General features: G+C 48.0%; 1 protein-coding gene across 1 annotated transcript in view; it reads right to left on the bottom strand.

Annotated features, from left to right (window-relative positions):
* DDRGK1 (DDRGK domain containing 1) overlaps window positions 1–16,964 on the bottom strand; it is a 55,404-nt gene extending 38,440 nt beyond the window's left edge. The window contains exons 1-2 of the mRNA XM_030563269.1: window positions 16,822–16,964; window positions 3,958–4,113 (exon numbers count right to left, since the gene is read on the bottom strand). Coding sequence (XP_030419129.1) covers window positions 3,958–4,113; window positions 16,822–16,909 — 244 coding nt within the window. The 5' untranslated portion in view covers window positions 16,910–16,964. The remainder of the gene's footprint in view (window positions 1–3,957; window positions 4,114–16,821) is intronic.
* Between the last annotated feature and the right edge of the window lie 514 nt (window positions 16,965–17,478).

Raw genomic sequence — 17,478 nt, 5'->3', positions numbered from 1 at the left:
TCCCATGGGTCCAGATGATGAAGATGTCATCAATGTAGTGTAGATAGAGAGGGGGCGTGAGTGGACGAGAGCTGAGGAAGCGTTGTTCCAGGTCGGCCATGAAGATATTGGCATATTGTGGGGCCATGCGGGTGCCCATAGCAGTGCCACTGATCTGGAGATATATATTGTCATCAAATTTGAAATAGTTGTGTGTAAGTATAAAGGCACAGAGCTCAGCAGCCAGTTGTGCTGTGGCATCATCAGGGATAGTGTTCCTGACAGCTTGTATTCCATCTGTGTGTGGGATGTTTGTGTAGAGAGCCTCTACATCCATGGTGGCTAGGATGGTGTTTTCTGGGAGGTCACCAATGCATTGTAGTTTCCTCAGGAAATCAGTGGTGTCGCGGAGATAGCTGGGAGTGCTGGTGGCATAGGGTCTGAGTAGAGAGTCCATATATCCAGACAGTCCTTCAGTGAGAGTGCCAATGCCCGAGATGATGGGGCGTCCAGGATTTCCGGGTTTGTGGATCTTGGGTAGTAGATAGAATAACCCTGGTCGGGGCTCTAGGGGTATGTTGATTTCTTCTGGTGTTAGTGTAGGGAGTGTCCTGCGTAGATGCTGTAGTTTCTTAGTGTATTCCTCAGTGGGATCTGAGGGAAGTGGCCTGTAGAATTTGGTATTGGAGAGTTGTCTGGCTGCCTCCTTTTGATAGTCAGACCTGTTCATGACGACAACGGCACCTCCTTTATCAGCCTCTTTGATGATAATGTCAGGGTGGTTTCTGAGGCTGTGGATGGCATTGCGTTCTGCACGACTTAGGTTGTGAGGCAAGCGATGTTGTTGTTCCACGATTTCTGCCTGTGCACGCCGGCGGAAGCATTCAATGTATAGGTCCAGGCTGTCATTGCGACCCTCAGGAGGAGTCCATGTGGAGTTCTTTTTCTTGTGCTGTTGGTGGGAGGGCACCCGTGTATCAGTGCACTGTTCAGTGTTGTCCTGGAAGTATTCTTTGAGTCGGAGACGGCGAAAGTAGGCTTCCAGATCGCCACAGAACTGTATCATGTTGGTGGGTGTGGCAGGGCAGAAAGAGAGTCCCCGAGATAGGACAGACTTTTCTTCTGGGCTGAGTGTGTAGTTGGATAGATTGACGATATTGCTGGGTGGGTTAGGGGTACCACTGTTGTGGCCCCATGTGGCAGGTAGGAGTTTAGACAGCTTACAGTCCTTTTTCCTTTGAAGAGAGGTGAAGTGAGTAATGTAGATCTCCTGTCTTATTCTAGTGAAGTCCGTTTGTATAGAAGTTTGGTTATTAATGAGAGTCTCCAGGTTGGAGAGCTCTTTTTTGATGTTTTCCTGTTTGCTGTATAGGATGCTGATCAGGTGGTTCCTCAGTTTTTTTTGATAGAGTATGACATAATCTCTCACTGTGGTCTGTGTAGTATGTAGATAGCAGTGGATTTTTTACCTTTAGTCCATTTGGTATGATGTCCATCCGTTTGCATTTGGAAAGGAAGATGATATCTGTCTGTATTTGTGCAAGTTTCTTCATGAGGTTGATGGATTTCCATTCCATACGGCTAAATGCAGTGCCTTGCATGGTGTCAAGTATCAGAGGGTAGTCGTGTTAGTCTGGCCAATCTACACGGGAGGTCCACTTTCTTGACACCACGGTGCAAATAAGTGATGGTCACATTAACACCACGCTATATCGAAAACCCACCGACCGCTATGCCTACCTTCATGCCTCCAGCTTCCATTCCGGGCACATCACACGATCCATTGTCTACAGCCAAGCACTGAGGTACAACCGCATCTGCTCTAACCCCTCAGACAGAGACCAACACCTACAAAATCTCCACCAAGCATTCTCAAAACTACAATACCCGCATGAGGAAATAAGGAAACAGATCAACAGAGCCAGACGTGTACCCAGAAGCCTCCTACTGCAAGACAAACCCAAGAGAGAAACCAACAGGACTCCACTGGCCATCACATACAGCCCCCAGCTAAAACCCCTCCAACGCATCATCAAGGATCTACAACCCATCCTGGACAATGATCCCACACTTTCACAGGCCTTGGGTGGCAGGCCAATCCTTGCCCACAGACAACCTGCCAACCTGAAACATATTCTCACCAGTAACTGCACACCACACCATAATAACTCTAGCTCAGGAACCAATCCATGCAACAAACCTCGATGCCAACTCTGCCCACATATCTACACCAGCGACACCATCACAGGACCTAACCAGATCAGCCACACCATCACTGGTTCATTCACCTGCACATCCACCAATGTAATATACGCCATTATATGCCAGCAATGCCCCTCTGCTATGTACATTGGCCAAACTGGACAGTCTTTACGGAAAAGGATAAATGGACACAAATCAGACATTAGGAATGGCAATATACAAAAACCTGTAGGAGAGCACTTCAACCTCCCTGGCCACACTATAGCAGACCTTAAGGTGCCCATCCTGCAGCAAAAAAACTTCAGGACCAGACTTCAAAGAGAAACTGCTGAGCTTCAGTTCATCTGCAAATTTGACACCACCAGCTCAGGATTGAACAAAGACTGTGAATGGCTTGCCAATTACAGAACCAGTTTCTCCTCTCTTGGTTTTCACACCTCAACTGCTAGAACAGGGCCTCATCCTCCCTGATTGAACTGACCTCGTTATCTCTAGCTTGCTTGCTAGCACACATATATATACCTGCCCCTGGATATTTCCATTACATGCATCTGAGGAAGTGGGTATTCACCCACGAAAGCTCATGCTCCAAAACGTCTGTTAGTCTATAAGGTGCCACAGGATTCTTTGCTGCTTCGACACCAGTAGTGTCCTTTTGGTTCATAACTCAGCAAACAATGCTGTTCATGTTGCAAGCCGGAGAAGCATCCAACTCGTTCACTCACAGCTGTACTGGCTCTGCAGAGCTAATGGGTATGAGTGACAAAAAGGTAGTTTGGCTAGAAAAGTCAGCAAACAGCATTTACAGGGAATAAAAAGATGTTACTTATAGGTACTTTCCTGACCATAACCACACCAAGATAACGTGGTTACTAACTCAAGATGCAAAACAAAATTACAGGACTCTGTGTCCACACTGACCTACAACCACACCTCACAGTGTTCCAATCTGACACAATCTCAAGTTAGCAGGGTCTGCTCTGATCAGTATTTGGATCTGAGCCCACCAAGGAGAACCCAGATGCTGCAGGAAGTGGAATTGGTGATTTAGTAGGTGGTGTTCTTTCCCCTAAGACAGCACTAAACCAATGCTTTCTGCTGCTGAGGCAGGGTATAAACAGCAAGGTACCAATTCTGTCTGTACCCTAAGATTTCTTTGCACTTTTCATAGGGTCGAGCTGTTAGCCCCCGTGAAAGTGGTCACATTCTAACCTGGTTACCTATGTTCTGCCTTTCTGTTGATTTCCCCTTGTAGTTTCAAACTGAGGGGGGAAAAAAAACCCAGTATTCTTCATCCTCCTCCCAGAAACAGCGTTGCATTGCTGGCACAGAACGGCTGCCACAATCCATCACAAGCAGCTGCATTTCAGTGATGGGCAAATGATCTCTAGTGATATTAGGTGACCAGATGAGAAGAAGAAAATATCAGGACATTGGGGTGCGGTGGGCCTGCCAGCAGAGCAAAAAAACCCAGTGCTGCCGGTGGAGCGAAATATCAGGACAAATTGCGTCCCGACCCAAGATCGGTAGGGATGCAGGATGACCACCCAAATATTGGGACGTCTGGTCACCCTAGATCTAACACACTGAAGGAAGCTGTGTGTAAATTTACCTTCAGATTATTAAGACACTAAGTCAGGTCAGTTTCGGGCTATGTGGTCTCCAGTCTGTACAGCTGGACAGGACATTCTGGGACCCTTACCTCATACTTAACCCAAACCAAGATCATTTGCTAGCCCGATCCATTTTTAAAAGCGGAGCTGAATCAGAAGTTACCTTCCATCCCATCTTCTGCCTGTTGTGCTCTCCTCTGGGCCAGCATCCTGCTGCCCATGTTCCTTCGGCGTCTGGGCATCCCTTCTCCCCGCTCATCAGTGTGAGGCTGAGGCCTCGCCACCACGGCTGCCACATTTCGCCGGTGTTCCTCGTCAGCTGAAAAAAGGGGAACATTTTAAATCAGAGGTTTAATATTGATCTGTTGCAGTCATCCCATCGCAAGAGTGAAAGGAGCTAGCTGGCCGGCAATTAGAGATACACTAGCAGGTGGAATGGTTTGCAATGTTTAGATCAGGTATCTTTCACACAGAGAGAATGCCATTCCTTCCCGCTGCCCCCTTATAATGATGATGTTTCTGTATGGTAGCACCTACTACATGCTGGCTCTTCCCCGACAGTCAAGAAGGGTGGCCCAAGGATCTGACAATCAGGCAGAGGTAGGGAGAAAAGGATCAGAAACAACAATAGGCAAATTATATCTAAATCAACATGATTAATCTATGCAGGAGGTAGGCAAACACCGAGCATTTGGAAAACCCCACCCTTAAACTTGCTGGGTTTGATTTTTAAAGGCACTTGGGTGCCCAGCGGAATTTTCAAAAGCACCTAAGGCTCCCATTGCTCCCACCAAACACCTCTCTGCACCTTTAGGTATTTAGGCACCTAAGGTCCATTGAAATCAAATGAAATCAGTGCAAGTTAGGAGTCAGAATACCTTGGAGGACCAGGGCCCTAAGTGCCTTTAAAAAACTGGCCTTCTGGGTCTCAGTACCCCAACAGTAAAACAGGGATGATTCTTATCTGTCTTGTTTATTTAGACGCTAGTCTCTTAGGGGCAGGGACAGTCTCCTTGTGAGTGAGGGGGTGCCTAACACAATGCCCCTCCAATGTTGATTGTGGTCTCTAGGCACTACTGTTAATAGAGTGGAAGATGGCATAAGTAGTGTCTATGGACAGGCACTTCAAATACTGTTGTGACCATGAACTAGCTCTAGATGAGGTGGCTCTGTCATTCTATCATGGGCCCATGGCTCTTGGAATTTACCCCCCCAAAAAGGACACTTTGTGCTGAATTTCCATTTTTCAGCCCTATAAATGATTTTTAAAAAAATATATAGTATTTTCTCCTCGCATCTGATAAGCAGAATGTGGGACCCAAAAGTGTTTTTCTTCTTCTCAGATGATTCAGGTCTTTTTGGTTGTTTTTGCACTTCAGCTATTCAGACCTGACGTCATCTGGCCTGTTAAAACCTGCAAACGTGTGTATTTTTCACTTCTGATACACTTGGAAAACTCTTGTTGACAAATAAGAACTACAGATCACAATCTGTGCATGCAGTGTTGCCTCATTTTCCCATGCTGACTTCAGTGCAGTTTCATCTTGCGGGCTTCTGCGAGTTGCTGCATCAGCTAGGGAAGCTCTTAGAAGGAAGAAATTATGGAAGGTGAGCGTTAAGCTGTTGTAACCTGCACAGGTTGTGCCATGTTTGTGTTTCTTCCACAGGACAGAAGCGAATTTGTTGGTACAAAGTGCAAGCTGGTCTCTATATTGGAAGAGAAGGTTCGAGTTCTGGAGAAACAAGTATCGACCCTGCGTTGCATAAGAGAAAATGAAGATTTCCTGGAGAGACGTCAGGATATGCTTCTACGGGCACAACGCTTTGAAGAATCGGAGCAGGCTGAGCAGAGGGGACAGAGGGACGGTGAAGAAATTTGGCAGCATGTGACCTCCAGAAGAAGAAAGAGGGGAGTCCATGTATCAGCAATGGAGATACAGGTGAGCAACCATTTTCATGTTCTCTCCGCAGGTACTAATGCAGAGAGTGGACTAGATGCATCTACGGGAAGGGAGCAGAAGGAGACTCCACCGATTGGAAGATGTGAGATGCACTGTCTTAAGGATGGGAGTTCCACAACCACCGCGCCCAAGAGAAGGAGGTGGATGGTGGTGGTCAGGAACTCCTTCCTCAGGGGGACTGAGTCATCTATCTGCCACCTCGACTGAGAAAACGGAGAGGTCTGCTGCTTGCCAGGAGCTAGGATTCACGATGTGATGGAGAGACTGCCAAGACTCATCAAGCCCTTGGATCGCTACCCCTTCCTGCTTCTCCACGTGGGCACCAATGATACTGCCAAGAATGCCCTTGAGTGGATCACTGCAGACTACGTGGCTCTGGGAAGAAGAATAAAGGAGTTTGAGGTGCAAGTGGTGTTCTCGTTCATCCTCCCTGTGCAGGGAAAAGACCTGGGTAGAGACCGTCGAATTGTGGAAGTCAACGAATGGCTACGCAGGTGGTGTCGGAGAGAAGGCTTTGGAATCTTCGACCATGGGATGGTGTTCCAAGAAAGAGGAGTGCTAGGCAGAGACGGGTTCCACCTAACGAAGAGAGGGAACAGCATCTTTGCAAGCAGGCTGGCTAACCTAGTGAGGAGAGCTTTAAACTCACCAGGGGAAGGAGACCAAAGCCCTGAGGTAAGAGAGGAAATGGGATACTGGGAGGAAGCACGAGCAGGAGAGTGCAAGAGGGGAGGAATCCTGTCTCAGACTGAGAAAGCAGGAAAATCAGCAAGTTATATGAAGTACCTATACACAAATGCAAGAAGCCTGGGAAATAAGTAGGGAAAATTGGAAGTCCTGGCACAGTCAAGGAACTGTGATGTGATTTGAACAACAGAGACTTGGTGGGATAACTCACATGACTGGAGTACAGTCATGGATGGATATAAACTGTTCAGGAAGGACAGACAGGGCAGAAAAGGTGGGGGAGTTGCATTGTATGTAAGAGCAGTATGACTGCTCAGAGCTCTGGTATGAAACTGCAGAAACACCTGAGAATCTCTGAATTAAAGTTTAGAAGTGTGAGCAACAAGGGTGATGTTGTGGTGGGAGTCTGCTATAGACCACCAGACCAGGGGGATGAGTTGGACGAGGCTTTCTTCCGGCAACTAGCAGAAATTACTAGACCTGCTGCTCACAAACCAGGAAGAATTAGTAGGGGAAGCAAAAGTGGATGGGAACCTGGGAGGCAGTGACCATGAGATGGTCGAGTTCAGGATCCTGACACAAGGAAGAAAGGAGAGCAGCAGAATACGGACCCTGGACTTCAGAAAAGCAGACTTTGACTCCCTCAGGGAACTGATGGGCAGGATCCCCTGGGAGAATAACATGAGGGGGAAAGGAGTCCAGGAGAGCTGGCTGTATTTTAAAGAATCTTATTGAGGTTGCAGGAAAAAACCATCCCGATGCATAGACAGAATAGTAAATATGTCAGGCGACCAGCTTGGCTTAACAGTGAAATCCTTGCTGATCTTAAATGCAAAAAAGTAGCTTACAAAAGTGGAAGATTGGACAAATGACCAGGGAGGAGTATAAAAATATTGCTCAGGTGAACAGGAGTGAAATCAGGAAAGGCAAATCACACTTGGAGTTGCAGCTAGCAAGAGATGTTAAGAACAACAAGAAGGGTTTCTTCAGGTATGTTAGCAACAAGAAAAAAGCCAAGGAAAGTGTGGGCCCCTTACTGAACGAGGCAGGCAACCTATGACAGAGGATATGGAAAAAGCTAATGTACTCAATGCTCTTCTTGCCTCTGTCTTCACAGAGAAGGTCAGCTCCCAGATTGCTGCACTGGGCAGCACAGTATGGGGAGGAGGTGACCAGCCCTCTGTGGAGAAAGAAGTGGTTCGGGACTATTTAGAAAAAGTGGACGAGCATAAGTCCATGGGGCCAGATTCACTTCATCCGAGGGTGCTACAAGAATTGGCAGATGTGATTGAGGAGCCACTGGCCATTATCTCTGAAAACTTATGGTGATCGGGGGAGGTCCCGGATGACTGGGAAAAGGCTAATGCAGTGCTCATCTTTAAAAAAAGGGAAGGAGGAGGATCTGGGGAACTACAGGTCAGTCAGCCTCACCTCAGTCCCTTGAAAAATCATGGAGCAGGTCCTCAAGGAATCAATTCTGAAACACTTAGAGGAGAGGAAAGTGATCAGGAACAGTCAGCATGGATTCACCAAGGGCAAGTCACGCCTGACTAACCTAAGTGCCTTCTAGGAGGAGATAACTGGGTCTGTGGATGACGGGAAAGCAGCGGATTTGTTATTCCTTGACTTTAGCAAAGCTTGAGATACGGCCTCCCACAATATTCTTGCTAGTAAGTTAAAGTAGTATGGGCTGGATGAATGGACTGTAAGGTGGAGAGAAAGTTGGCTAGATCGTTGGGCTCAACGGGTAGTGATCAAGGGCTCCATGCCTAGCTGGCAGCCGGTTTCAAGTGGAGCACCCCAAAGGTCGGTCCTGGGACCATTTTTGTTCAATATCTTCATTAATGATCTGGAGGAAGGTGTGGACTGCACTCTCAACAAGTTTGCAGATGACACTAACCTGAGAGGAGTGGTAGATACGCTTGAGGGTAGGGACAGGATACAGAGGGACCTAGACAAATCAGAGGTTTGGGCCAAAAGAAACCTGATGAAATTCAACAAGGACAAGTGCAGAATCCTGCACTTAGGACGGAAGAATCTCATTCACTGTTACAGACTAGGGACCGAATGGCTAGGAAGCAGTTCTGCAGAAAAGGACATAGGGGTTACAGTGGACAAGAAGCTGGATATGAGTCGACAGTGTGCCCTTATTGCCGAGGAGGCTAATGGCATTTGTGGCTGTATAAGCAGGGGCATGGCCAGCAGATCGAGGGACATGACCATTCCCCTCTATTTGGCATTGGTGAGGCCTCATCTGGAGTACTGTGGCCAGTTCTGGGCCTCACATTACAAGAAGGATGTGGAAAAATTGGAAAGAGTCCAGTGGAGGGCAACAAAAATGATTAGGGGGCTGGAGCACATGACTTATGAAGAGAGGCTGAGGGAACTGGCACTGTTTAGTCTGCAGAAGAGAAGAACGAGGGGGGATCTGATAGCTGCTTTCAACTACCTGAAAGGGGGTTCCAAAGAGGATGGATCTAAACTGTTCTCAGTGGTACCAGATGACAGAACAAGGAGTAATGGTTTCAAGTTGCAGCAGGGGAGGTTTAGGTTGGATATTAGGAAAAACTTTTTCACTAGGAGGGCGGTGAATGTGTTACCTAGGGAGGTGGTGGAATCTCCTTCCTCAGAGGTTTTTAAGGTCAGGCTTGACAAAGCCCTGGCTGGGATGATTTCGTTGGGAACTGGTCCTGCTTTGAGCAGGGGGTTGGACTAGATGACCTCCTGAGGTCCCTTCCAACCCTGATATTCTATGATTCTGTGATCCTCAGAATAGACAAGTATGGAAGTGGGTGCTGGTGGATCAAAATTAGCAAGAGGTACAAGCTACCTATATCATATTTCAAGGATACATACAACCACGCTTGAGTTCACCTATCTACTCATAAAGGTTACAAATCACAGATGAAGAGTCTGTAACAGAGTGATGCAGCTTTCTCCAGTCTCCCCACAACCTTCCTGTCCCCTGACTATTGGCCTGTTGGCTGATTTGTCAAGCATTCACAGCATCAAATTTATACTTCTGTCACCTACATAATTTCACCCCACCTACACATCCAGACACACATCTCATCCCATCCCACCCCCTCTGCTGCTCCAGCAATGCCACCCTTCATGACCTGCTTCATCCACTTGTCCCTAAGTGTTTCCATGTCTTTCTACATGCTGCCACCTACGTATGGCGGACTCAATCCTGAAAGGCATGGAGCACTCTGGACCTGAGCCAGCAAAGCACTTAAGAACATGGTTCACTTTGGCATGAGAATGGTCTCACTGAAGTCTTAACTTTAAGCACGTGAGGGGACCACTCACATGCTTAAATTAAGCATGTGCATAAGTTCTTGGTTGGCTTGGGGTCAGTGTGGCCAGCAGCTTGCAGGATTGAGCTCAGAGTGCCCTCCACACACTGCTCTGCCATGTTACTACACCCCCCTCTGTAAAACCCATACTAAAAACTCACTTCTATTGTGGTGCCACCATAGGAGAATAATATTCACTACAAAATCCTTGAGGAAGTCACTACCATATGTTCAGATAGTAACCCTCTTCCTTTTCACCCATTCATCGCCTTCTGTTTGGCACCCTCGTTTATTGTATCATGTCTAAAATTTTGAGAGTAAGCTCATTAGGGTAGGGAATGTGTCTTATCTTCTGTGACATGCCTAGCATGCTTCTGAGAGCTATAAAATAATTCAATGAGATACGGTATACCACACATATTTATTATGGCACTTTGTAGCTATTATAAAAAACTCCGAGAAGTGTTTTGGGATACAGTGCATATGGAGGCCCTATACTAAACACATATATGGTATTTCTTAGCCTCTTAAAAAACATTTCACCCTTCAAGGCTTGGTATCCTTTAATCTAAACGGATTCAACATGCCTGTCAAATTTTAAAGACATCCCCACATAGCGCATCAGTTGGGAAATTCTAGTGCTCATTTATTTTGTGTAATAAAAAAAAAAAAAATACCCAGAACACAATTCCTGAGAAGCAGGGACCGTTACACATTTCATGAGAAATAAATCTATGTATAAAGTGTGTGTTCATTTCAAACCCGTCTCTCAGCCCTCACAAGGACAAATGTGTGAACCGAGTGACCGCATCACTTTGACTCAAATCACATGGCTAGTCCCCAAATCTATCAGTGTTAATCCAGCAAAAAAAGCAGTATTTAGTATATTTAAAAAAACCCCCAAAAGCTGGAAACTAATGCCCAGAATCACTGACCCGTATTGCTTGTCTATTTAGATGGGGACTTCTCAATCCCAGCTTTGTTCAGAACAGAGCACACTATAAACCCTGAGCAAAATATAATAATACATTACAACCTGCCTCAATTAAAGGACAACACCAAACAAAGAAATGAAAAAGCAGAACAGGAAAACTGAGATACCGTGGTTGTGCATGTTTAATTTTATCCAATTTTTCCAGTTTTATGACTCAGTGTTTCCACATCCAGCAGACACCTCGGTTCAGCAGGAAACTGGATTTCCCTATGTGTGGGCGGCAAGATCAGCTTCATTTGGGATTTTGAAACCCACCAGCGGAATGGGGCAAGACAAGAAACCCGGAAAGAGCCTAAAGCCATTTAAAACCAGAAGTGTTCACTTCACCTGGCTCCACAGCAAATAACATGCAAAGCAACACTATACGAAGCTAAACGCGGAAAGAAGAATACAAACCACCCAGTGAAAGCAGAACAGTTTTCCAAACTGGAATTTAGCAAAGGCATTGGGGTTCTAATGTTATTCAACATAAGAATGGCCATACTGGGTAGGACTAAAGTCCATCTAGCCCAGTATCCTGTCTTCTGACAGTGGCCAATGCCCGTTCCACAGAAGGAATGAACAGAACGGAATCATCAAGTGATCCATTCCCTGGCGCCCATTCCCAGAGTGCCACCGGTTCTTTCATGTCCCAAAACGCTTATAGTGGCAGTTTTACATCTAATTTCAAATAAGATACCTCCAAGAGTGCTCCCTAACACAACTTTACACAATGTTACTTGCCCACAGCAAAGAATTTTTATTTTTTTGATCAGCATGTAAAATATGGTCTCTCCTCATATAACATCATCATCTTTAATAGCATGGTAAGTCAGCATGTCAACATTGTGCCTGGGCTGGCAGATTTTTGTGACAATTTTGCAACACTGCGCTACTGGTATCCTGGGTCACTAGCTTTGTACTGACTCAGACGAAAAAGCACCATCAACTGCTTTTATTTATATATTTGCATAGAGATAAGCACTACTGTAGCAACCGCCTTACGAATACGTTTCAAATAAGCCATTCCCACACCACTTCCTGCAAGACCCTCTCTCCGCTATCCACAAACTTATTCAGCTTGTGACATCCAAGGAGCTAGTAGCACAAATGAGCATGGCCGAAGGCGTACCATTAAAAAAAGCCATACATACGTTGCACACACAGTTTTACCAATGTCGTGTACGACACTGCATAGCAGTCTTGGCATACAGAACAAGGCCATGTGTGCACTACACATCGTCTAACACCAGTTATGTCAGCATAGAGTCGCCGCAGATAGTAAATTGCTCATTCATGCGCATACTTGGCTCCTTGTGCTGGCACTGTGTGTACTCACCAGGAGTGTGTGTGTCAATGCCAGGTGTGGTGTATCATGGGTAGATAGGTATCCCAGCGTGCCATAAGCCATTCTCCAGTGCAAAGCCTTTTGGGAGACTTGCCCAATGTGTTGTGGGGTAGAAATGAGTCACGTAGGGAATTCTGGAAGCTACGAGACAAGTTCCCATCATGAAACTGTCGTCATCCTATAATGCCATCCATATCCCATAATTTTCATGCCTTTTAAAAAAAAATCCTGCAAATCCGCAGGATGCTTCTCGCGGTCTGTCATCTCTGATGGATAGAATGATATAGTCCAGAAGAGATCTTTGGTCCCCTACTCCCAAGCTTCAATTTTCCAAACATTAGAAAGTGATATAGGGTAATTTCTGGTTTTCATAAATAGGCAGCACTCTTTATTCTCAGTGGGACTGCACTAGTGTCCCAGCAGGATAAAACTGTGCTGCTGCAGGCACTGCTCTTTCAAGGAGACACAAAGTCAAGGTCCTGACTGTGACAGATGGGCAGCTTTCTGCAAAGTCTTTGGGAGACCATATTGCATTAAGTGCATGGATCGTTCTGGGCTAGGGGCTGTACACATTCCATGGGAGGAGGGTTATCACAGCTCTTGCGGGAAGTGTGAACAGAAAGGGGTGAGTAGGCAAATCATTCAGGTTATAACACCTCCCGAGAGGTACCACCTCCTGGGAAAGTGCATAGTCTGCTTTAAACTGGATTCTTCAGAGACCACTGAAAAGAAAAAAACAAACCGAACATCTAGATAAACAGCCTGATCTTAAACTGACAGGGCCTTCAATCTGGTGCCTGATCTAAAGATTGATGAGAACTTGTAACCACAGGGAAAACCCATTTGTGGGATTTGAAGGACTTGACATCATCTATGTTGGAGCAGGGGTGTGGGGTGGGAGTGACCTTTCGAGCATGTATGTAGGTTCTTTTATAGTTTTTATATACAGTCACTGTAACGTTTTTCCCTTATGAATAAGGCCGAGAGTCTCTCATAGAGGTCACTGATTCCATGACTTTCTGGGATTCCGTGACTTCTGCAGCTGGCAGGTGTGGTTGACCCCGGGGTCACCTGAGCATCTCGGGCAGCCGCACTGCCCCCCCCCTTTCGTAACACGACAGTCCTGAGCCGCCTCTCACCAGCAGCAGCGCAGCCATCCTGGGGCCGTCCTCTGCCAGCAGCGGTGGTCCTGTGCCATCCTCCCTCTCCCGAGCACCAGCGCGTGCTCCAGAGCCTCCCCCCAGAATCAGTGGGCATCCCAGAGTCCCCACCCTGAGCAGCAGTGGGCAGCCCGGAGCCACCCCCACCCACCCCCAGCACCGTGGGTGCCTCAGAGCCCCTCCTCCAGAGTAGCAGCTGCACCCCCAGAGCCCCCCAGAACACCAAAGATTTAGTCAGGGGTATATAGTACAAGTCATAGACACGTCACAGGGCCAAGAATTTGTGTTTATTGTCCGTGACCTGTCCATGACTTTTACTAAAAATGCGCATGACTAAGCCTTAGCCTTACTTATGAATAAACATGCTTGCTTAGAAAGAGCTGTGTGGTAACTTGTGAATGCAGGCAATACCCTGGAGAGAAAGCAAAGCAGAGGTGATGGCAGATTGGCTTGCTGGGGTTAGTACAGTGTAGATCAGGGAGCTGTGCAGCAGTAAAACCCCTGCTCACAAGGAAGTGAGAGACAGATCTCCATCCATGAGAGGTGATGGCTGGGTGCTGGAAACCTTTAAGCGCACAAAGGGCACCCACAGAGTAAGAAATATCGATGCAGTTACCTTGAAACTGTGACACTGAGCACCTGTTCTCACTACACACTTGTCTAAAACAGCAGTTCTCAACCTCTTCCTTACTGTGACCTCTCATCACATCAGAGAAGTTTGGGGACCTCTATTCAGACATACAGAACTCCCCTTGTGAGGTTATCACAACCCCCTAAACCTATTTGCAAGCCCCCATGCTGAAGATGCCTGGCCTAAAGCACCTTTCAGAGCAGGATGTAGAATTACTAACATAATTGTAACAGCTGCTGCCTTCTACCGGAGAAGAGAGTGCAGTGAAGTGACCCCTGTGGAAGACTGCATCCTGCCATCAAATGCATGGGAGTCCCAGTGGTTTTGAAAACCACCTTTTGGTGTGCAAGGACGCCAGGATCAAGCCCAAGGTTTGCAATTCTGTAAAGTGCTTTGAGGCTACAGAATCAATATAAATAGTTAAATAATAAAACATTTCTGTTTGAGGACAAAGACAAGTCAGGTGGTGTCACAAAACATCACTAAAAAAAGCTTCAACACAATTAAAACATTCTGAATATAAACTGATTTGAAACAAAATGAATTTTAAAGAAAGGCTATTTGGGATCCCAGATCATTAATAAATAGATGCTTGGGCTTCAATGTAAGGAAGTTGTTCCTTCTTCCTCTCCCCCCACCAAAAACTGAGACAAAACACAGTTCTTGCTTCACCCTGGCTTGTAAGTCTTGAGTTCAGGAAGTGGTATTTCTCCCACAAAAGTTACCAATGTGTCAACATCTAAGGTAGGGACAAGGCAGCTGCCTGCTCTGCCTTAGGTATCAGCAAGGTCCTGAGCTGCTGTGGAAGAAACGCTAAGGCCAGGTCTACACTAGAAAAGGTACGGCCATACCAGCAAACCCTTCTGTTGTGGATAGAGTTTATGCCAGCAAAAAAGTGCTTTTGCTGGAATAGCTTATACTAGTTTGGCAAGTGACATAAGCTATACCAGCCAAAGCACTTTTATGCTGGTGTAACTACCTCTATACTAGTGCTTTTGTTGACAGAAAAATGTCACTTACACACCTTAACTAACATTATTATCCCGGCAAAAGTCTCTAGCACAGACCTCAACTTGAGTCTTCAGTGCATTTTAAAAGTGAAGGGAGAGGTTTCTTAATTATGATCTGGACAGTTTATGGCTCCATTTGGCTTTTGCTAATGACATTTGGGCTGCAAGGAAACTGCAGCAGCAGTTATACACTATTGCATCCACAGGCAGCCAACACCATTTTAAGGCGCTGTGTCACCAAACCCCTTCTCAGAGCAGGGCTGCATAACACGGTGCCTAAAACACTGCTAGCTACCAGCATATCATCTTCCCTGATGCTATCACCAATCAAGTTGACCTGGCGGTAGCAAAAGTGGGAAATTTTTGTGAAAACTTCCTGCTATAGACAAGGCCAAAAGCTCTGTGTGTGTGTGTTTAAACCTTAAGGGCCTGTCTATGTTTGCAGTGCTACAGTGGCACAGCTGTGCCATTACAACCCTTCACTGTAGACACTGCCTATGCTGATGGGAGCATTTCTCCCATCGGAGTAGGTAACCCCCATCCCTGAGAGGTGGTAGCTAGAACGATGGAAGAATTCTGTCCACCTAATGTTGCTACACTAGTTGGCTCTACTACACCACTCAGAGGAGGATTTTTCACATCCCTGATTGAGTCAGTTTGGCCAACCCTAATTTTCTAATGTAAACCAGACTTAAGGCTTTGAACTCTGCCCTCTTTATAGACTTTCTAAGTTGTGTTCACAAGATCTCCTAGGAGAGGACCTGGGGTGAGAACTGCTTTCTAACACAGTCTGAGGAATCGCCCTACTCCACATATAACCAAATCTCACAGTCCAGGGCATGAGGAATCCCCTCAAAGAGCATTTCACCATTGGGGCCCAAGTGCTTCACCGGGGGAAAACAGATTCTGCTTTCTTCAGGATCTGGAGCATCCAGTATGATCAACAGCTAAAGCAGGGTATTTGAGGAAACTGATCAGTAAATGTGTCTGCCATGGGAAAAGTTATATTCCTAACAGATGGGGCAGCAGAAATGCCCTCAAGAGTCAATTTCAATCAATACATTCAGCCTGATAGCAGAAGACCAGCCAGGATTTTTTTCTTTGCATATTGTTGCAGAAAACAGTCAGCAGTTACTATGACTATAACCTCTTCGAGGCAGGAACCGGCTTCGTTCTGTGCATGTGTACAGCACCAGGGCCCTGATTCCCAAGCACGGCCTGCAGTTGCTATTGCAATACCAAAGATGCTAATAAAATGGAGAGCGAAGAAGTGAAGCACTAATGCTGTCCCCGCAAAATTAAAAAAAGTCACGTTTCACTGATCACCGTGGTTGATATAAAGCAGGTGCCAGGCAACGCACCCCCACAACAGTGTCACAGCGCAGCAGGCTGTGGAAACACCACACTACATCGTCCTCATGGAGACCTGACCGCTGGCCTGCCTCAACTTCCCCTCTAATGCCCCAGGTCTCTACCACCCCCGGTTCCCCCACCCCCAATCAGTGAGCCAGCGGGTCTGGCTGCCCCCAGGTGGGGCAGGCACCTCATCCTCCCCCACAGGCACCTGTTCCTCTCAGGGGTCTGGCTGCTCCCTCCTGTCTGCCCCCCCACGGGCCCCTGTTCCCCCCAGGGGTCTAACTGCCCCCAGCGGGGGCAGGCCCCCCATCCTCCCCCACAGGCACCTGTTCCCCTCAGGGGCCTGGCTGCTCCCTCCTGTCTGCCCCCCCACGGGCCCCTGTTCCCCCAGGGGTCTGGCTGCTCCCTCCTGTCTGCCCCCCCACGGGCCCCTGTTCCCCCAGGGGTCTGGCTGCCCCCAGGCATGTGGCGGGGCGGCTCCCAGCTCCTCTCAGCCCCCCCAGGTAACAAGCTTGCCCCGCCCCCGCGCGCTGAGAGCCAGGCCGAGGTGAGGACAGGCCCCCCCGAGGGGCGGACCGGGGGGAGAACTCCCCCCCCCTTACCTGCCTGCGCCTGGCCCCGGAACCGGCTGGCAAAGACGATGAGGGCGGCGAGCAGCGCTGCGGCCAACACGTACAGCACCGGGTCCATCTTCCCACGTGACTGCCCCCCCCCGCCCGGCGGCCTGGCCACGCCCCTCCTTCCCGAACGCCGCCGCGGCCGGTTCCACAGCGACTCAGCTCGCGGGGGCGGGCGAGTGAGGAGGCTTGGTACGTTCCGCCTCCGATTCCGGAAGTGTGGGGGGAGGGCCCCAAATGAGGGGTGGCCCTTTCGGTGCCTGTTCCAATGGCGCGGCGGGCAGGGGGTGGCTAAGGTGCTGCCTGCAATGGAACCCACCTCAGTGACAGCTGTCCAGGGCAGCCATGAGGCTGGGCAGCATCAGGGGCCCCACAGCCTGGACGGCCCCAGGCCTGCCCCAGGCGGGGGGTGGGTGGGGCCATGGCAGAGGCTGGCCTGGACACCAGCTGTAATGGGGTTCTGGTGGGTCTCCCTCTTCCCTAGGTGTCTCCTAGGCTGGTTCCCGACCCGCTTTCCTTGACTTTCCCAATGCCCTGCTCCGGGTGGCGATCCCCCCTTAGCATCCTTTGTCGCTGGCGGGAACCTTTGGCTGTTCTTGGCCTGGCTCCTGTCCGCCCGTCCAGGGAGGCTCACGGCACGCG

The sequence above is a fragment of the Gopherus evgoodei genome, chromosome 5 (genome assembly GCF_007399415.2).
Source record: "Gopherus evgoodei ecotype Sinaloan lineage chromosome 5, rGopEvg1_v1.p, whole genome shotgun sequence".
Taxonomy (NCBI): domain Eukaryota; kingdom Metazoa; phylum Chordata; order Testudines; family Testudinidae; genus Gopherus; species Gopherus evgoodei.
Note: the sequence above shows the minus strand (reverse complement) of the source record. Positions and strands in the feature narration are given on the sequence as shown.